At 46.5% G+C, this 21822-nt stretch overlaps 1 protein-coding gene across 1 annotated transcript in view; it reads left to right on the plus strand.

Annotated features, from left to right (window-relative positions):
- The window catches only part of chd1l (chromodomain helicase DNA binding protein 1-like), a 156090-nt gene that overhangs the window by 68604 nt on the left and 65664 nt on the right, over positions 1-21822 (plus strand). Inside the window, exons 9-13 of the mRNA XM_086007017.1 lie at positions 721-813; positions 1899-1995; positions 7878-7951; positions 14859-14969; positions 17704-17818. Coding sequence (XP_085863143.1) covers positions 721-813; positions 1899-1995; positions 7878-7951; positions 14859-14969; positions 17704-17818 — 490 coding nt within the window. The remainder of the gene's footprint in view (positions 1-720; positions 814-1898; positions 1996-7877; positions 7952-14858; positions 14970-17703; positions 17819-21822) is intronic.

A 21822-nucleotide genomic window follows, 5' to 3' on the forward strand; every position in this document is an offset into this window, starting at 1 on the left:
AACAGGCTGGGTCTCATGTCTCTTGAAAAGAGAAGGCTGAGGGGTGACCTAATAGAGGTCTTTAAAATCATGAAAGGTTTTGATAGAGTAGATAAAGAGAGAGTGTTTCTACTTGTAGGGAAGAGCAAAACTAGAGGCCATCAATATAAGATAGTCACCAAGATATCCAATAGGGAATTCAGAAGGAACTTCTTTACCTAGAGAGTGGTGAGAATGTGGAACTCGCTACCACAGGGAGTGGTTGAAGCGAATAGTATAGATACATTTAAGGAGAGGCTAGACAAGCATATGAGGGAGAAGGGAATAGAGGGTTATGCTGATAGATTTAGATGAAGAAAAATGGGAGGATGCTCAAGTGGAGCATAAACGCAGCCATAGACTGGTTGGGCCGAATGGCCTGTTTCTATGCAGTATATCCTATGTAATTGCTGCATCCCACCACAGGCACGAATAGTGCTGAAAAGTTTTAAGTATTTAGTCAACATAGAGGAGTAGAAAATGCAAAATAATCCACAGAATAATATTGTCCAGGTTCACAAGGGATTCATTTTGAATATTCCACGAACCCACAATCACTTGTTATATTTTGATGCTCTCATAACAATGAAATATTAGCAGTTAAATGTATTTCATATAGAATTATAATGTGGAAGGAAGTTATTGTACCACATGGTTTTTGGTTGTTAGCTTGTATTATTAAAAATGTAATCTTCATTTCAGATGCATTTGAGAATGAAATGGGCAAGAAAGCTCGATTGATGAATATCTTAATCCAACTGAGAAAATGTGTTAATCATCCTTATCTTTTTGATGGTAAGTGGAGCAGTCATTCTTAAGAATATTTGAAAGAGCCATTTGGTACTCTGCTTTTTCACCTCTGGGACCTAGATTTAAATTCAGCCCAGGTACTGGTGGAAAATCCAAGCTATAAGATTATACGAGTTTGAATAGGCTAGACGGGGAAAGGCTGTTCGCACTAGTTGATGGTACATGGACTAGGGGACACAGATTTAAGGTTTTGGGCAAGAGATGCAGGGGGGATGTGAGGAAAAACTATTTTACGCAGCGAGCGGTGATGACCTGGAACTCGCTGCCGAAGGAAGTGATGGAGGCGGAGACACTCAGTGTTTTCAAGGGGAGACTGGATAGGCACTTGAGGGAAATAAACTTGCAGGGCTTTGGGGATAGAGCGGGGGAATGGGACTGACTGGATTGTTCTATAGAGAGCCGGCGTGGTCTCAATGGGCCGAATGGCCTCCTTCTGTGCTGTTATGACTCTATAAGGGTTCCGGATGAAATGATTTGGGGTAATTTTTAATGGGTAAGGCTAACTGTAAATTGATAGTCTTGCTCAGAGTGGGCTAAGCTGGTGTGGCAAAGAAAGACTGAACTGCCCAAAAGCGATTCACAACTGAATAATTACTTTAGAAGGTTGTTATGTAAGAAAATGCAGCAGCTAATTTGCACACCGCTAAGGTCACACAGATAGAACATGAGGTGAATAATTAGCTAATCTATTATTGATGGTGTAGATTGTTGAAGGAGTGTTGGCTGGGACACCAGAAAACCTCTGCTCCTCTTAGAATAGTGCTATAAAACTATAAGCTTGAGATATATTGAGCTGAACAATATAGGATAGTTTTATCCTTTAGTAAATTGAGTATACTTCATAATTTTCAAAATACATGTACTTTCTGCCTGTGGGAAAAATGTTTACTTCTCATGCTGAATGTTGTAAAGCAACGATATAGAAAACTAAGGAATTCACAAACATTTTGAAAAACAATTGAAATCTATTTTCCTATACCTGTTGCTTTCAGTTCTGAAAGAACAAATGAAAATAATGACAAGTTTGAATTCTCAGTCCTTCACTTGGCTGCTCTTGCATTTTTTTTTAGGCGTGGAACCAGAACCATTCCAGATTGGAGAGCATCTTGTGGAAGCGAGTGGTAAACTTCACTTAGTGGACAAATTACTGACATTTCTGCAACCCAGGTCTGATTATTAGATTCTAATGTGAAATCATAATATCAGTGCATTCCTTGCACTGAGATTATTTTACTCTGGTTGCTGTGTATTGAGTCAAAATTAATTATTTTTTGGTAGCGAATCAGGTTTTATATCAGTGTCTGCTTAAAGAGATGCAGAGCCACTAGATCTCAAGGGCAATTAGGGATGGGCAATAAATGCTGACCTTGCCAGTGGCGCCCAGATCCCGTGAATTAATTTAAAAAATGCTGGCTCTAGATAGGAAGAATGGAACAGTATTAGATTACCTCTTTAAGGTGATCTCAAATTCTTGCTGAAGTGCGAATATCTAAGATCAATTATTTCATTATTGAGCAAAGCCATAACCACTTTGCACTGATGCAAAACGTATAGCATAGCTGTCTTCTAAGTCATATATTCATGCATATTTTTATGACTGAGAGGTGATCTTTGGACTGGTGAAATCAGTACTTTTCTAGCCAGCTTTCTGGACTGATTTAACCAGTTCACTGGATTTGCAATATTTAAAGAATTTGGTAATCTGCCAGAATGATTTGTAATCTATGTTGCATTAGCATGCAATGGTTGTGGTCTGGTTGGTACGAATTGAGTTTTTGCCTCATAAAATTCAATCTCCTAGTTTTAACCAATCTGGGCGTTGCTGGCAAGCGCAGCCAGTATTGGAGCAACGAGTGACTGACTGCAATTTCAGGATTTACGCGTTTAATCGCGCATGTGCTACATCCTGAAGTTGCGGTCAGCTTCAGAGGGCTAATAATGGCGAACACTGTTAGTTCGCCATTATTAACCACAGCAAATTCCGGGCCAGTGTTTCAGGTTGATGACCTTTCATCAGAACTGGAAAAAGTTAGAGATATAAGTGCAGAGGCGGGGGGAGGGGAGGAAAGAACAAAAGGGAAGGTCTGTAATAGGGTGGAAGGCAGGAGAAATTAAATAACAAAAGGGATGATGGTGCAAGGTAAAAGGAAATGGTAATAGGAGAAGTAAAGAAACAAATGATGGGTCTAGAAGAGGTGTAAATGGGAATAGGAGAATCCTCAACAGCTGCCATCCGAAAAAATGGGGGCAGAGGTTATGATCTGAAATTGCTGAACTCAATGGTGAGTCCGGAAGGCTGTAAAGTGCCTAATAGAAAGATGAGGTTGTTGCGGCTGCCGCGGAACACGAATGGAGGCCGAACCGATCTGAGGAACACATGGCTTTTATTACATTCTCTTGAGAGATGGCTGCCCCAGCCTCTCTCTCTGCTAAACCTGAAAAACTGACTGAGGGCGACACCCGCGCTTTTGAGTACACACTGAGGGCGACGCCCGCTCCTTTGTCATGCCTTAAAGGCAGCATGCTTCTTAAAGGCAAGGTGCCCGATTTATTGTCCACGGACGGAAAAGTGGATTGCGCCCGTTTAGGTGGCGATCCGCCACACAGCTCCCCCCAGAATCCGCTTAGGAGGTGTGGGCGAGACGGTGCGGCGGTCTGATGGGCCGGCCGGAGCGGCTCTTGTAGGACGCCGGTGGACGTGGAACGGCCGGGCGTGGAGCAGCCGGGTGTACTGGCTTGAGGGCAGGTCGGCCGCGTGGCGGTGGACGAGCTACTGGGACCTGCTCACCGGGCTCCGAGTGTGCTGGCTTGAGTCGGTCAACCGACACTTTTTCAGTCCTGTCGCCCACTTGTAGGTCAAAAAATTTGTCCCCAGCCTGTAGCACTTTGTAGGGCCCGTCGTACGGGGGTTGAAGGGGTCCGCGGTGGGCATCGTGCCGGACGAAAACGAACCGTGCCTGTTGCAGGCTTAGCGGGACGTGTGAGGTGGATTCGCCGTGCCGGGCAATGGGCACCGGGGCGAACTGTAGCGCCGGTGAGGCGAAGTCGTGGCGTTGCTGGTCGGCTGACCGGGGTGTCGTGGCGGTGGGCAGGAACTCGCCGGGTACGCGCAGCGGCTGGCCGTACACGAGCTCTGCTGTCGATGCGTGGAGGTCTTCTTTAACCGTGGAGCGCAGGCCGAGGAGGACCCACGGGAGTCGGTCGGTCCAGGCGCCGTCCTGGAGGTTGGCTCAAAGAGATGCCTTCAAGGATCTGTGGAACTGCTCACACAGTCCGTTGGCTTGGGGGTGGTACGCTGTGGTGCGGTGAATGGTCACCCCGAGATTGCGTGCGATGGCGGTCCAGAGGTAAATTGCGGACCTCTGTCCGATGTCATGTCGGAGGGGACGCCGAACCGTGCGACCCAGGTGCTGACGAAGGCTCTGGCGATGTCGGCGGTGGTGGTAGAGGTCAGTGGAATTGCCTTGGGCCAGCGCGTGGTGCGGTCGACGATCGTCAGCAAGTGCGTGTGGCCTTGCGACGGCGGCAGTGGCCCGACAATGTCCACGTGGATGTGGTCGAATCTACGTGAAGGGACGGCGAACTCCTCGAGGGGTGCTTTCGTGTGTTGCTGCACCTTGGCCCGTTGGCAGGCTAGGCAGGAGTTGGCCCAAGTACGCACATCCTTGCGAAGGCCACGCCAGACAAAGCGGTTGGCTACCAATTTGATGGATGCGCGGGCGCCGGGGTGGGAGAGGTTGTGGAGAATCTCGAATACCCGGCGGCGCTGGGACGACGGGCCGAGGTTGAGATAGGGATATGTCGCACTTGACCGTGACTGCGGTCGGGCCGCAGGCGACGCCGGCCAGGCGTAGCCCTGGTAGGTTGGTAGGTGCGGAGAGCAGATCAGGGTCCGTGAGCTGGTCTGTTGCGAGTTGAGCGTAGTCGACTGCCAGGTGTGCGGCGTGGATGGCGGGGCGGGAGAGGCAGTCGGCTACCACGTTGTCTCGGCCGGAGACGTGTTGGATGTCCGTGGTGAACTCGGACACTGCCGCGAGCTGCCGCTGCTGCCTGGCGGACCAGGGGTCGGTTGTCTTTGCCATTGCGAATGTCAGGGGTTTGTGGTCGACAAACGCAGTGAAGGGGTGGCCCTCCAGCAAAAACCGAAAATGGCGGACCGCCAGGTACAGCGCGAGGAGCCTGCGGTCGAAGGTGCTGTACTTGACCTCCGGGGGGTGTAGTTGGCGGCTGAAGAAGGCAAGTGGTTGCCAGGCGCCGTCGACCCACTGCTCGTACACGGCGCCGACCGCGTGGTCGGAGGCGTCCGTGGTGAGCGCTACTCTGGCTTTGGACCGTGGGTGCGCGAGCAGGGTGGCGTCGGCGAACGCGGTCTTGGTGGAGTTGAAGGCGGCTGATACGTCTGCCGTCCATTCGACCGCCATCTTGCCGCTCCTGCCCCGGAGGGCTTCATACAGGGGCCTCATGAGGGACGCCGCTTTGGGGATGAAGCGGTTGTAGAAATTCACCATCCCGAGGAACTCCTGGAGTCCTTTGATGGTGGTGGGGCGGGGAAATTGCTGGACGGCCTGCACCTTGGTGGGCAGGGGAATGGCCCCAGCATGGGTGATATGGTGGCCGAGGAAGTCGATCTTGTCCAGGCCGAACTGGCACTTGGCTGGGCTGAGGATGAGCCCGTCATCGCTGAGGCGCCCGAACAGGATGCGAAGGTGTTCGAGGTGTTCCTGCTTGGAGGAACTGGCTACCAGGATGTCGTCCAGGTAGACGAACAGGAACTTCAGGTCCCAAAGGACCGAGTCCATGAGCCGTTGGAATGCCTGGGCCGCATTTTTGAGGCCGAAGGGCATCCGCAGGAACTCGAAAAGCCTGAAGGGGGTGATTACAGCCGTCTTGGGGACGTCCGCGGGGTGGACGGGGACTTGGTGGTAGCCGCGCACCAGGTCGACTTTGGAAAAGACTGAGCGGCCGGCCAGTCTAGCCGAGAAGTCCTGAATGTGCGGCACGGGGTACCGATCAGGGGTGGTGGCATCGTTGAGGCGGCGGTAATCCCCGTAGGGGCGCCAACCCCCGCCTGGTTTGGGGGCGATGTGGAGTGGGGAGGCCCAGGGACTGTTGGAGCGGCGGATGATGCCAAGCTGTTCCATAGTGGCAAACTCGGTCCGCGCGATCTCCAGTTTGGCCGGGTCCAGCCTGCGGGCGTGGGCGTACACTGGGGGGCCTGTGGTGGGGATGAAGTGTTCCACCCCGTGTTTGGCGACCTCCGCGGAGAAGGTCGGGTTGGTGAGGGCCGGGAATTCGGCCAGGAGTGCCAAGTAGTCATCCGTGGCCCGGGCGTGGCATTGTGACGCCATGTCGGCGGGTTGACGGGGGGGCCATGGCACCCAGGATGGGGGACATGGTGTTCATGTCCACAAGGCGGTGTCGAGGGATGTCTACCAGTAGGCCGTGGGCGCACAGGAAGTCTGCACCGATGAGAGGGGAGAGTACCTTGGCAGTGATGAACTCCCATCGGTAGCGGCGACCAGCGAGGTCGAGGGTGACTGTGCGGGTGCCGTACGTCCGGATGTCCGAGCCGTTAGCGGCAGCCAGCGCCTGTCCTCGTTCGCCCTTTTGGATGTCGAGGGCGGAGGCCAGGATGATGCTGTGCTGAGCTCCAGTGTCGCACAGGAACCGGCGGCCGGTTTTGTCATCCGTGACGTACAGCAGGTAGCCCGCGTGGCCCACGGCCATCGCGGGGGCTGGTACGGGGGCGGACTTGAAGGAGCAGGGAGGTGTGCACTGTTGTGCCCTGGCGCCGAACCGTGCGTGGTAGTAACAGTAGCCCGGGTTTGTGGGGCGCGAAGGCCCCGTGGCTGGGCCTTGTGGCCGGTGAGGGGCGCGCCCAGGCTGTGGCTACCAGGTCCGGAGCGACGTCGTGGCTGGAGTGAGCGGACAGCAGCTTGTCGGCCTCGTCGGCCAGGGCTTCTAGGTCCGTGAGGCCGGACGCCACGATCGCTGGGCGGATGCTGGGAGGTAGCTGGCGGATGAACAGCGTGCGGAAGAGGGACCTGGGTGGGCTCTCGTCGGTGAGTGAGAGCATGTGGGAGAGGAGGTCTGACGGTGAGGCGTCACCGAGGCCTGGAAGGTCGAGGAGGCGGCAGTTTCGCTGGTATGTCGAGGTCGTAAATTTTTTAAGGAGCGCGGCCTTAAGATGTGCATACTTGCCCTCCTCTGGTGAGTTCTGCAGCGCTATCCAGACCTTCGTGACTGTGGAGCTACCGAGTGATGCGACGAGGTAGTCATACTTCGTCCCATCTGTGGTGATGTGTCGCAGCCGGAATCGGGACTCAGCTTGGAGGAACCAGGCTTCGGGCTGGTTTTCCCAAAACTCCGGCAGTTTCACGGAAACTGCGTTCGTGTCCGCCATTGCAGTGCTCGGAATACGTTCTGAGCGTCGGGGTCACCAATGTTGCGGCTGCCGCGGAACACGAATGGAGGCCGAACCGATCTGAGGAACACATGGCTTTTATTACATTCTCTTGAGAGATGGCTGCCCCAGCCCCTCTCTCTGCTAAACCCGAAAAACTGACTGAGGGCGACACCCGCGCTTTTGAGTACACACTGAGGGCGACGCCCGCTCCTTTGTCATGCCTTAAAGGCAGCATGCTTCTTAAAGGCAAGGTGCCCGATTTATTGTCCACGGACGGAAAAGTGGATTGCGCCCGTTTAGGTGGCGATCCGCCACAAGGTGCTGTTTTTTGAGCTTACATTGAGCTTTATTGGAACAGTGTAGGATGCCAAGGACAGAGAGGTCAGAATGGGCGTGGAGCAGGGAATTAAAGTGACAAATGACCGGAAGCTCGGGGTCACGTTTACGGACTGAACGGAGGTTCATAGTATATTTATTGTCATTAGTAAGATGACCACATCCAAGATGATTCACTTTCTTACCAAAGGCGCATACATAGTGTAGACTTGTAAAGGGAGAAGGAATGAAAAAAAAACGGGAGAGGAAAAAACATCTTATAAAAAGGATATATAATTCAGTTGCAATTTTTATTTAATCATTACAGAGGTCATCGAGTGCTGCTGTTTTCTCAGATGACAAGAATGCTGGATGTCCTGCAGGACTACATGGAATATAGAGGTAAAAGCTACCAATGCTTTTATACAATGATCACATTTAAGCCAAAAAATTTTAAAAAGCAAACAGTTGCAGAATACATTTGATATTGCGGTGTATTTGTCTCAATTTCTAGTCATGTGGCATCTGGGGTCGAGGAAATGGGTTGGAGATCTCTTACCAGATCCCAGCTGAACTTACTAAGTTTTGGCCAGTCTTTTTGTTTGGTGTAAACAGAATGCGTGAGAGCAGCATTTTAATATTTAATTTGATGTTCATCAGATAGAAGTCCTGTTCGTTGCGATGTAATCTTGTTGCGTGTGTAAATAGTGGGTGTAAAAGTCAAAAACATTCAAGTCTGGTCAAGGAAGTAAGTGACTTCTCAAAGGAAAACAGATCATTTTGGTTGCTTGAACAAAAGTTACTAAAATGTTTCTTGCAATTGGTGCTTTTCTCTGCTTGAGATTTTTTTGGAGGTGGAAGAAGAGGTTGAAAGAAGGGATATGTGGGCTATGTGTTTACACCAAAAGTAGACTGCCAGCATCCACCTTTGCCCACACCGTTGTATTGTGAAGGAATAGCCATGATTCAGAAAAATACACGATAACCATGAACAGATTTCTAATATTACTCAGCAGACAGGCTGCAAACAGAAATACAGGCTTCTGAGATAAGATCAGTTGATAACAAAGTTGAAAACAAGCTTTGAAATGGGAATTAGTTAAATATACTAAAACAATGAAAGATTGAAGCAAACCATTGGTGCTTCCGAAAGGTCTACGGATTGCAACCAACACAATGAGAAGACCCAGTTTAAAGTGTGACGAGCTAACGTGTAAAACAGAAATACAAACATTAAAAGATGCATGTGCCTTTGAAAGATGACATCAAGTAAAGAAACCTGCTGGTCAAATAGTTTTATGTTAAACTTGGAAAACAAAAACCATAAGATTAAATATGCAACCAATTGAGATAGCTAGAAAACAAGTAAACACACAGTTAAAGTGGTTTTGATTTACATATTGTAAATATAATACCAACAAGAAGGCTTTGAAAATATGACTTCAATAGAGACACCAAGCAATTGCATTGTGTTTGTATTGAACTTGGAGAATAAGGGGAGTCACAATGTCTGCAAAAAACCAGTAAAGCAAATATTAAGAATTGAATGAAAGCATTTTGTAGGAATGACATCAAACAGAAACCATGGCTGTCATTGTTTTTATGATGGTTTTTGAAACACTTAAAGGTAGAGAAATAATTATGCATGCAATAGTTGAATTTATAGTAAAATAGAAAGCATTCAAAAGAGGTATCAATAAAGACAATTAGCTAACATCAGTAGAGAACATCAAAGAAGAAACCACTGCCAAAAGGGTATAAAAATAAGACCTTTTAACAGAAGGTCAGAACTCGCTGAACGGGCAAAGCATTTCTCAACTCTTCGGAGGCATCTCTGTAAGTCTTTAACTATGAGTCTCGGGAAGTCAAAGTGATTGATTTTGGTGGATGTTCTGGATTTAGAAATAAGTAAGAAATAAGAAATGTAACGAAGTAAAGATTTGAGAATAAGGATCTCTGAGAAATAAGAAATGTAAGCTAATTGTATTTTGAATTGTTAATGTTGCGACTGATTCAACAGATGTTAACTGAATAAAACTATATTTTTAAAATTGTCTCAAAGAGTAATTCTGTATAGACTCGCGAACCCACAAATTCTGTACACTCTTTTGTAAGGAGTTGCAGAATTCTGGGGGGTATTCCGGACCCTCATAATATCCAGAAGGTTACAGTCTAGTTCAACTTATTAAAAGTACTATCTGGAGGACGGTAACATCTTCAGTCGTTCCGTTCCTTTAGGGAGAGATAGCCTAAACCTTTAGACACATTTAAGCATCTTATGGAATTCGGCTATCTCTATCTTAAGTTGAAGGTGAACGTCCGGGAATACGCCTGATCTGGGATAGCCCAAAAAGGCTAGGACTGTAATTATCCCTTCAGCATTTACAGATCCAAGCTCACCTACCTGGGACTGTCTCAAGAGAGTTTGCTCAGATTGAACTCCATCAGGGAGGCAGGGATGGAGTTCTGCAACCTGGTACAGACTGACATGCAGACAACCTCCACCGCAGGAGCGGCACACTTTATCTGATCCCCAAACATATTGAAGTCTAATAAGCGAGCCTGATGTACATTTAAGGCCAAGGCCTCCATTCCAGCAGTGCACATATTCATGGCAGATTCTTCCACTCTGTAAACGACCTCTGCCACTCGGGGCTCAGTTACAGATGCCCATGGAATTACCATGTGCCCGTGATGCATTGCAGTTCTAGAAAGCAGGTTATGACTGGTTGCAATAGATGTGGCTAGTCAACACATCCATTGTTGCTGCTAGACTTCTCAGGGTGTTGTGCACAGTATCAAATTACTCCAGATGATGATGCTCCGATAGCAACCTCCTTTTATATGGGGTACAAATACCTGAACTTTGCTGCTGAAGAAGGACGTAAACTGGCTCTTTGGGTGGCAGATTGCTGCTGCTCCACGACTATCATAACATGCTCCTCCTCACTCTTGTTCTGTGATTCACCTGGTGCCACCTCCCTAAACTGATTATCTAAATCCCTTGGGGTGGATGTACCTGTGCTGATGCTTGCTTCAGGTGGAGTCAGTGACTTAGTGCTAGCTTTTTGATTTTCATAGGAATTCGGTTGTTTGTTGGGGAATGCTTGTAGTAACAGAAGAGAAACATATGTTGGAATGCTGTCTGCAAGACTCTCCTTCAAACAGTGCTCAAGTGGCAATAAATTGAGCGATATGGTATTGTGCTGGAGTGTATTCCTGTGTGAGACAGTGAGTAGTGAGTAAGTAGGGGGATGTCGAAGAAATAACACAAGATGGATGGGTACAAGCCCTGAGCTTGGGGGGAAATCTCTGGGTTCGCCCTTTCCCAGTGCCTTTCTGTTCTCGTGCTAGTGATATCCAGAGTGGCCTCTTCCAGTGCTGACCCAGGCCTGATAGTTGGCGGCGGGGGGTGGTTCTTTCCAATGTTCCTGCTAAGCTGCGCGATCATCTGCAAGGTTCTGCGCAGGCCGCTCACCGGCTTTTACATTTTAAATTTTTGCGCATGCGCGATATTTACAGAGACCGTGCAATAAAAGAAATAGGCCATGCGGAACAAAGTGCAGCTTATAGGGTACATTGATCCTTTCAATGTGAGTTTGCTCTCTCCAAGTTGTCCTGCAAGCAGAGAAGTAATGATGAGATGTTGGGAGTTTGAAGAGTGCACACCCAAGTGCCCCTCCCACATTTGTGTGTATGTAACATAGTAACTGTTTCAGGCAGGAGAAGACCTTCGGTCCATCTAGCCCACCTATCCACAGTATTCCCTTGGTGCATTTCAAAAAACCCTGAAACCCATTTTTTGACAAGAACCTGTCTACTTCCTGCTAGAAACCCATTAAGGTTTCTTGTTCCACCACCTGTGCCAGTAATCTGTTCCATGTAGTTACCACCCTTCGTGCGTAATTGATTGTGCATCATGAAGCTAGAATTTGTTGGCAGAATGTTTTCAGGGCACACCTTTAATGGTGTAAGTGTAACAAAATTTAAAAGTGAAGTGCCCTTGTTGCAATATGGCCCGATGTGCTAAACAATTTAAGGTTCTGGTTATCTTAATGCTTTCCATATAGCCACAGTCAATGTGTAACGGGTTGAGAGGAAACTCTTTGGACACACCTGCTTTACCTATCGACTTGGGTAACCTTATCTTGCTGCATTTGTTGATGCCTGGACACTTCTGTGAATCTGCCTCCTGCACTGTTTGCTATTAGTGTTTACAATGGCTGCCACTTCTTCCCTCGAGTACTGAGGAGTGTAACCCTCCTTTAGTCCATGCCTCACGGCAATAGCGCCAGTTTTGAATCTGCAAAGTATTCAATGTTTCCTTACTTTAAAATGGCCAATTTAAAATTTGCAGTTGATGCTCCATCAATTGTGCAGTAAGTTAATTTACCTTTAAATGCATGGTGCAGTCCTTTAAATTTCTGTACCGACAAGGAAAATCCTCCCCAACTGTACAAGCTCCAGCTGAAAGGCTAAAATCATGCTACAGTTTGCCCTGCATACATAGCCAGTCCCAACAGAAAGCTCAATTTAACATGCCTGTTTAAGGCAGGTGCAAATCACACACTGCTCTGTTGTTGTCAACCTCTTGTGACCATAGAGACAATTCCATCTCAGTATTCATGAAATAAAGGAATATGCTTTTTTAGGGTCCACCACTTTTTTTATTCGTTTATAGGATGTGGGCGTCACTGGCATAGCCAGCATTTATTGCCCATCCCTAATTGCCCTTGAGAAGGTGGTGGTGAGCCGCCGCCTTGAACCGCTGCAGTCCATGTGGTGAAGGTACTCCCACAGTGTTGTTAGGTAGGGAGTTCCAGGATTTTGACCCAGCGACGATGAAGGATCGGCGATATACTCCTAAGTCAGGATGGTGTGTGACTTGGAGGGGAACTTGGAGGTGCTGGTGTTCCCATGCGCCTGCTGCCCTTGTCCTTCTAGGTGGAAGAGGTCGCGGCCTTGGCGAGTTGCTGCAGCGCATCTTGTAGATGGTACACACTGCAGCCACGGTACGCTGGTGGTGGAGGAAGTGAATGTTTAAGGTGGTGAATGGGGTGCCAATCAAGCGGGCTGTTTTGTCCTGGATGGTGTCAAGCTTCTTGAGTGTTGTTGGAGCTGCACTCATCCAGGCAAGTGAAGAGTATTTCATCACACTCCTTACTTGTGCCGTGTAGATGGTGGAAAGGCTTTGGGGAGTCAGGAGGTGTGACACTCGCCGCAGAATACCCAGCCTCTGACCTGTTCTTGTTGCCACGTTATTTATGCGGCTGGTCCAGTTAAGTTTCTGGTCAATGGTGATCAGATTTCATTATAAGACTATGAATAATGCCCAACAGAAAATAAGATTTTACAAAAACTGCAAAATTTAATATCCAGTATTGTAATTTGAACTCCTGTAGACAGATCAAAAAGAATAATTTATGAGCTATTTTTATCAGTCATTTGATTCACACTTTGCATTCCACAATATTGAGATATCACTAGAAAGTTAAATTCATCAGTGTTTTATGAGCTTGCTGAGCGGCGTGAGGAGTGCTGTATTCCTATTTTGTCAAACAATTTTTGCACATTTTCAAATGAATACAACTTTTGCAAATTTTTATTAAGAACAAGTTTGATTTGCTCTCCGTAAACTAATTTTCATGAATAGTTACTCTTTTCAGGAATTCACCTTTCTATTATCGTAAATAATCCCAAAACTGATATACATGGATAAATTGAAGGTAATTTTGACTTTGGGTGATGTTGTAAAATGGCTGATATCGGATCTATTTTACCTTATCGCTAAAGGTCAAAATTACCTCCAATTTATTGTCTCTAAGTGAGGTGTTTATAAGTGGGGAAAATCTGTAAAGCACAATGTAATTCTAAAATTCACACGTGCGTTCTCATATCATCTTTTGCATTGCTATGAAGTGATTCCCGCTAACGGTGATGTGTAGATAGGATCAATAGCAGATTAAACTGATCTGTAGACCTGGCTATCTACCTCCAGCACCTGGTCTCCTGCCACCTGAATTTTCACTCTCGTTCCCCGGCCAGGCAGTGATTTCTGCCTGATTCAGGAGGGAATTGGATATAGAAATGAGGCGGGGGAGTCAAAATCTCTCCAGGTCTTGGCATGCAAGCTTGTCACTCTCCCTGACTCCTCGCACTGAACGATCCCGCCCCACGATAAAATCAGGGCCATAATCTAGGCAGTACTGAAAGAGTGCTGCATTGTTGGAAGTGCAGTTCGCCTATTCAGGTGGAAGGAGAGCTGGGTAGTTCTCCTGGTGTTCTGACGAACATTTAACCCTCAACTAACACCACCAGAACAGACTATCTGGTGATTTATCTCATTTGGTGCCACATCTGCTTACATAAAAGTCACTACACTTCAAGAAGTAATTAATTGGCTGTGAAGCACTTTGGGACTTCCTGAGGAAGAGAGAGGCACTAAAAAAATGTATTTTCCTTCAAACCCGGGAGTGACTCACTCCCATCAATAGAATATGGATGCACTACTAGTTACCAATTTGGCATCTCTTTTAGGTGATTTTCTAATGGAATGGAACGTGCTCCCAGTTCTTAGGCCATCAAATGGACTGATGGAGTTCCCAGTACCTGACGAACCCCTACGTATAAGTTATGATAGGGATTGGTAGAGGTAGTGAAGTGTTGCATTTTTTGTTTTGTATCCCAGTAGGGAATGTGCTTCATTACTAGGTTGCAAGGTTTGAGCGCTTGCTTACGGGAATTATCTTTAGCACTGAGCCTGAGGAACATATCTGATTTAAAAACCCAAAAATGTAACCGTTACTGAAATGAATGAATTACTCACGTAAAACAACTGTGCCAGGCTGCTTATAGTTTAGCCATGTCAGAAGATTGTGGGTTCAAGTCCCACTCCAGAGACATTCCAATGCAGTCCTGAGGGAGTGCTGCATTGTCAGAGATGCCGTCTTTCGGATGAGACATTAAACCGAGGCCCCGTCTGCCCTCTCAGGTGGATGTATAAGATCCCATGGCACCATTTCAAAGAAGAGCAGGGGCGTCCTCCCCGGTGTCCTAGCCAATGTTTATCTCTCAACCAATGTCTCTAAAATAAATAATCTGGTCATTATCACATTGCTGTTTGTGGGACCTTGCTGTGTGCAAGTAGCCCCAAGTTTCATGCATTACAACAGTAACTACACTTCAAAAGTACTTAATTGGCTGTAAAGTGCTTTGGGATGTCCCGAGGTCATGTAAGGCACTGTATAAAAGCAAGTCTTTCTATATTTTTGTGATTCTCACATATAACCAAAATTTTCTTTTCTTTAAGGTTACAGTTATGAACGCTTGGATGGGTCAGTACGAGGAGAGGAGCGATATCTTGCTATCAAAAACTTTAATCAACAAGATATTTTTGTTTTTCTTTTAAGCACCAGAGCAGGTTAGTAGAAACAAAAATTATATTTTGTCATACAATCAATCTGTCTATTTAGAATCATAGGCCAGAATTTTCCAGGATGTCAGCGGGCGCGATGTGTGGCGGGTCGGGTGGAAAAGTGTGTTTTTTTGACAGCGGGTCGAGAACCCACTGTCAACCCGCCGCCACGTGCCTTTCCGAATGTCTGGTCTGTCAACGCTGAGCAGACCTGATTGGCAGTGGCGGGGGACCTAATTAAAATGATTAGCATCTAGTTGCCAGATGCTTAACAGCCTTTTTTCACTTACCTTTTGTCTTTAACTTCATGACCATGGGATCCCTGCTGTGCGCAGGCCATGGCTGTCAAGCTGAGGCATGAGTTCAGTGGCCATTGCTCCAGCCAATTATTTGACAGCTTCAAATGTACAGCAAAAGCTCCCAGCTGACTGAAGCTTTTTCTCACTCCATTTCCAGCACAGATTCTGCAGGCTTTCCACTTTCCAGTCTCCAACCACTCTCACTTCATTGGAAGAACTCTCTCACCATTGACAGAATGCTTCTGTCATCTCTACTTCACCTGCCATCTATTCCATCAACATGGGTGCCCTTTATACTCTCTCACCTTGGTCCTCAGAATCCAACCACAATCAGCCCCAACATCAGCAGCACCAGGTACACCAGCAGCACCAACAACAATATTAACCTTCTCCGCAATCAACTGATGCAGGACAAAGGGCAGCACCCAACCACATTGCTGCCCGGGACACCAGGGATGGCCTCACCATGGCCAGATTTACTTCACTTGACGCTGTACACCCTGGTTGCCACATGATGCGCCAGGTTGGCACCACCCCGCGCCAGGTTGGCACCACCCCACACCAACACCATAAAGCATCCCTACAATGCCCAAGCCATTCATTTCACACTCATCACCATTGCGGGCGGTACCATTATAAGAACATAAGAACATAAGAAATAGGAGCAGGAGTAGGCCAATCGGCCCCTCGAGCCTGCTCCACCATTCAATAAGATCATGGCTGATCTGATCCTAACCTCAAATCTTCTATCACTCTCCATCCACCCGAACCCATGTGATCTCCCGGGAGAGGCGAAAAACCAGATAAAAGACCCAATGGCCAATTTGGGAGAAAAACATCTGGGAAATTCCTCTCCGACCCATCTAGGCGATCGAAATTCTTCCAGGAGATCACTCTGTCCCTATATTTTCTACATTACTTACCTTCTGTAAAGGCGATCTCCACCCCAGCCAGGAACAGGAATAAAACCATCTCCTGAAATCTAACACAGAATTAGAACACAGTAGGAGCAGAACCAGGCTACACGGCCCCTGGGCCCACTGCACTACCCACAGGGCCATGACCATTCCGAACCTTGTCTCACCATTCACTGCAACTCACTAAGCCACTTTCAAAGGTGCACACAAATCTGTCCAAGAACGCAAAGTGTTGAAAATAAAGATTTCAATGTTTGACACCACATTAACAGAAACTTTACATGAACATTGCATAAAACACCCAAGTGGCTACTCTTGTGTGTTGTTAGTTGGTATGATTGGACTAGGATGAGGGTGAGCGTGAGGGGTGGCTAGTGAGATGGGGATGTGATAACATAGATAGAGAGGGATGGGTGGAGGTGCAAGGTAAGTTGGTGTGAATAAGGATGTGCAGGAGTAGGGTAGGGAAGGCAGAGTGATGGGAATGTGATGAGTGGCACAGCAGGATGTGGTTGAGTGTGGCTTTGTACTAACGTTTCGTGATCTACTGAGATCACTGAAACGTTTGCGGCACTACACACAGATCCTCCTGACCACATCCCTGCTTGTGTCCTCCTCTGTAATGTGCAACCAGGCTGTGTTGACCTCCTGGGGAGGTCTCTTCCGTGCATGGGAAGGGAAGAGGACCTCCCTGCCTGCTGTGACACCCTCCATAAGCCCTGTACCTCTTTGCAGTGCTTGTCCGTGTTTGCAGCATCTCAATGCTGTAGAACACTGACAGTACAAATGTCAAGTCAAATGTGGCCATGGTCCCTTTAAGGAAACCGGCTGATGACGAGTCATGAAATGACATCACCAGACCCGCTTCCTCTAATTGGCCAGGATATGTGCTGGGTGGGCTTAACAAGCCCAATCAACAGAAAGTAATACACAGCGGGATGGAGCCAGCAGCGGGGTCGGGACCCGCCACCAACATTGCCCGCCATGGACCCGCCGAGGTAAGTTAAATCACAGCCATAGAATTTTATTTCACAGAAGGAGGCCTTTCAGTCCATCATGTCCGTGCTGAAAGAGTTATCCATCCCCCTACCCTTTCCTATACTCTTTTTAAAAAAAAAAAAACTCTTTTTCAAATATATATCTGATTCTTTTTTAAAAGATATTATGGATACTGCTTCCGACATGGTTTGTGATAGGACATTCCATACACTTAAAAGAAAATCTCTTAAACCTCTCTCTTTGTTCCTTTGTTGATGATTTTATAGTTATTGACTCACCAACATAGTTTTTACCTAATTGCCGTATCAAAACTCTGTCATTTTTAACCCTTCTTTTCTTAAACAGATATTTTCTTAAACTTCCTGATCGAATTAAAAGAGCCCTAGTTTCTGTATTCTCGCCTCATAACTAAAGCCTCTCATTCCCGATATATGAAATCTTTTATTCACCCGCAGTATGGCACCCTCTGCAAGGTTGAATTGTATATTTGATTCACCTGTGATCAGTTTCTATTTTTTTTAATAGGTGGAGTAGGAATGAATCTTACCGCAGCTGACACTGTCATATTTGTGGACAGTGATTTTAATCCTCAAAATGACCTCCAGGCAGCAGCAAGGGCCCACAGGATTGGCCAGAAAAAGTGAGTGAATTAATGTTCTGTAGAATCCTTGGTGCGTATTTGATGCTGAGTGTCGCATTTTCTAGGTCCTGTGTCTTTTGCAAGCTTATAAAAACGTGCAGTCATTTTTTACTTTCTGTAAAGTACTTCTTTAAAATTTGTTCTTTAATGCTCTTCCATTTGCAGATAATCATTGAGGGTTTATATCATGTATCATTGCTGTCACTTGCATTTTACAGAGCTAGTTTGTTTAGTCTTGGCGGTTTTCATTGTTGAAAGTTGTTTTATAAATATTTTATAAACAAGGCTATTGGGTGACAGGAAGAGAGTGGACATGAATTTACTCAGGCGGAGCAACTAGAAAAAGTTCGTGACCCAGATAGGCTGGTCTGAACACCCGATGATGGCAAAAAAATACTTTTAGTACTAGCCTCCTTACCGGGAGGTGTGGGGTGTGGTGGGGGGAAGGTAGGAGAATGAATGGCATGCCCCTGTCTTCCACCCCACCCAGTAGTGAATGGAGTGCCGGATTATCCTGTATTGTTGGGCTGACTCATGCCAAAGATGCACTGGTGTGTGCATTTGCCAGCTTTATGCAAATGAATGTCCTCCCACTGACCCTGCAAATTCTGGCTGGACCAGTTTTGGAAGGAGAGCATTGTGAAGTAGATATGCTGATGGCCAGGGGAATGGTTCTGCGTAATTTTGGGGAGGAGAAAACAAGTGCCACAGAATTTCCGATTGGCCCTATCCACAGAGGTGCACTTCCAGCCAGAATCAATGAACAGCAATCTGAAGCAGGAACCATGGTCAATGTGTTTCTCCTTCTCCGCTTCTCTTCTAACTTTGAGCTGCTGAGGCCAGTTGTTGTACCCTTGCTGTCACCTCTGCTGAGCCGAGCCAAGTTATTACAAGGATGGAATCCTCCTGGTCTATGGTTCAGCTACCCATTGGATAAATTTGTTAATCTAGCTGGGGAACCAACATTTGCACATTTAGAGGGCATCACTTTCATTTTTGTTTGCCTCCTCTATGTGATGTAATTACATAAATCAAACCAAAGTTTTCTCTGTGTGGAACCAGTGCCCTTTAAGGTGTTGATACACCAATGCAGATACTCACAGCAGTTTTTTGTGGCTCTGTTTGAGAAATAAATTGATCTGAGCCACCCAACAGACCCTGAAATAACAACAGAAAACGCTGGAAAAACTCAGCAGGCCAGGGCAGCATCTGTGGAGAGAGAAACCAAATTTGCTGACGATACAAAGATAGGTGGGAAAGCAAGTTGTGAGGAGGACATAGAGTATGCAAAGGGATATAGATAGGTTAAGTGAGTGAGCAAAAATTTGGCAGATGGAGTATAATGTGGGAAAAAGTGAGGTTATCCACTTTGGTAGGAAGAATAAAAAAGCAAAATATTATTTAAATGGAGAGAGACTATAGAATACTGCAGTACAGAGGGATCTGGGGGTCCTCGTACATGAAACACAAAGGGGTCGATTTTCCTGAAGCTGTCGGAAAGAAGGCGGGACTACAACTTTCGGGTTTTAGACCCGCCTACTTCGACGTCCGGCCAATCCGTGCGATTTTCCCTTGATTGACCTTGTTGAGCCTGCCCAGCAGGCTCAGCAGGCCAATTAAGGGCCACCCGGCAACAGGTGACGTCACAGACTGCAATTTCAAGAGTTCTTGACAGATGAAATATCAGTGTTTCGCAGCTGTTTGAAGCTGTGAAACACTGACAGTCTGAGTTCTAACATGAGTCCTTCTGCACAGACTCAGTTAGAACTCTCAGCAGCACTCAAAGCTGAAGGCTGTCACTTTTCACAGATCGCAGCCGTTCAGCTTTAAGTGCCGGCTGAGTGATGGGCTCCCGACGGCTACAGGAAGAAAGGCTGTAAAGGTAAGTACAGGTAAGTAAAAGTTCTTTACACACTTTAGACACACCAAACACACTTACCTTTGCACTCATGCACCCATCACTCACCTGAACACCGACATCGCGACCCCTCCAACTCCTTCAACCCAACGGCCCGCCTGCTCTAACCTGGCGTGGTTTGGAGCCGTCGGGAATCCCACACGAAACCCCTCAAAATAGGGATTAGGCTAAAAATAGGTACCCGCCGCCTCTGAAAGTTGCGTGGAGCGGGGTTTTGGGCGGGATGGTGTTGGGACCCCCGAATTCGGGATTCCCCGCCCCCCCACACGCCTGAAACCTCGCCTGACGGCTCCACGAAAACCGACCCCAAAAAGTTAGCATGCAGGTACAGCAAGTAATTAGGAGGCAAATAGAATGTTGGCCTTTATTGAAAAGACAGGCAGAATGGAAAAGGAGGGGAAGTAGCAGTGATAATAAAGGATGACATAAGGACAGTAGCGAGAAAGGATCTCGGCTCGGAAGATCAGGAAGTAGAATCAGTATGGGTGGAGGTAAGGAATAACAAAGGGCAGAAAACACTGGTAGGAGTAGTACATAGGCCCCCTAAAATTAGCTATACCATTGGACAGAATATTAATCAAGAAATAGTAGGAGCTTGCAACAAAGGTAATGCAATAATGCAGCCTATTCATATAGACTGGACAAATCAAATTGGCAAAGGTAGTCTGGAGGACGAGTTCATGGAATGCATTCGGGACAGTTTCCTAGAAAATATGTCATGGAACCAACCAGGGAACAGGCTATTTTAGATCTTGTATTGTGTAATGAGACAGGGTTAATTAGCAATCTCATAGTAAAGGATCCTCTGGGGCAGAGTGATCATAATATGATAGAATTTCACGTTAATTTTGAGAGTGACTTGCTTAAGTCTGAAACTAGAGTCTTAAACTTAAATAAAGCCAATTACATAAGTATGTAAGATTAGGATCACAGGCTCACACAGATTACCCAACAGGGCTTTAGAAGTTGTAAGGCTTTTATTAAAGAGCTACAGTTTTAAAGCATAATCAGATATTACATATGGTTTAAGCCGAGTATAATAGACATACAACCCGTGACAGTCGGAGCGATCTACCACTCTCGAATCGGAATGCCATGACCGGACAGACGAGGAGGCAGTATGGTGGTCTCGGATTGGGTGGATTCCTGCAGTCTGCTTCAGTGGTCACTTCCGTTGGGTCATCTCTCAAGCTGTTGGAAGTGTGAGGCCATCAGCCATCTCAGAGGCTAAACTTGACCAAGGTGTTAGGCCGTAGCCACCTTGGGGAAGCCTTCGCCCCTGACTGCCTGATTTCCTCTTTCGGTCGTCTATATTTATAGTTATTTTGGTGGGCTGGTAATCACCTGGTGTCAATCATTTGATCCCCATCCTATTGTCCAATTGTGAAGCGGGAAGGCAACCCTCGCCGTCCCTTTCTGCATGACTGACAAGGCCTCCCTCTTATCTTTCTGAGGAATGTTTTGTCAAGTTTCTTCAAGGGCATTTTGTGGCTTCGTGGTTCCTTGTTATCCAGCAGGTGCTATCCTCCCTGTTTCCTTGCATTTTACAATTCCCTTATCACTTCTATTTGTCTTTTGATGCTTGATATTCGACCTTGCTGGCATTTATGCTATCTTTTTCCGCTTGCCTGTTGTCAGTCTCTCGTCTAAGGATTAAAACCCATCTTTGAATCTAACAGCTATTTCTTACAGGTATGAGGGGCAAGTTGGCTAAGGTAGATTGGAAAAATAGATTAAAAGGTATGGTGGTAGATAAGCAGTGGCTAGCATTTAAAGAAATATTTCATAATTCTCAACAAAAATACATTCCATTGAGAAACAACAACTCCACAGGAAAAGTGATCCAACTGTGGCTAACTAAAGAAGTTAAGGATAGCATTAGATTGAAAGAAGAAGCTTATAATGTTGCAAAGAATAATAGTAAGCCTGAGGATTGGGAGAGTTTCAGAAACCAGCAAAGGTTGATCAAAAAATTGATAAAAAGGGAAAAAATAGAATGAGAGAAAACTAGCAAGAAATATAAAAGCAGATTGTAAGAGTTTCTACAAGTATGTAAAAAGGAAAAGAGCAGCAAAAGTAAACATTG

This window comes from Somniosus microcephalus, chromosome 14 (assembly GCF_052327205.1).
Source record: "Somniosus microcephalus isolate GS21.2 chromosome 14, FLI_Smic_1.0, whole genome shotgun sequence".
NCBI lineage: Eukaryota > Metazoa > Chordata > Chondrichthyes > Squaliformes > Somniosidae > Somniosus > Somniosus microcephalus.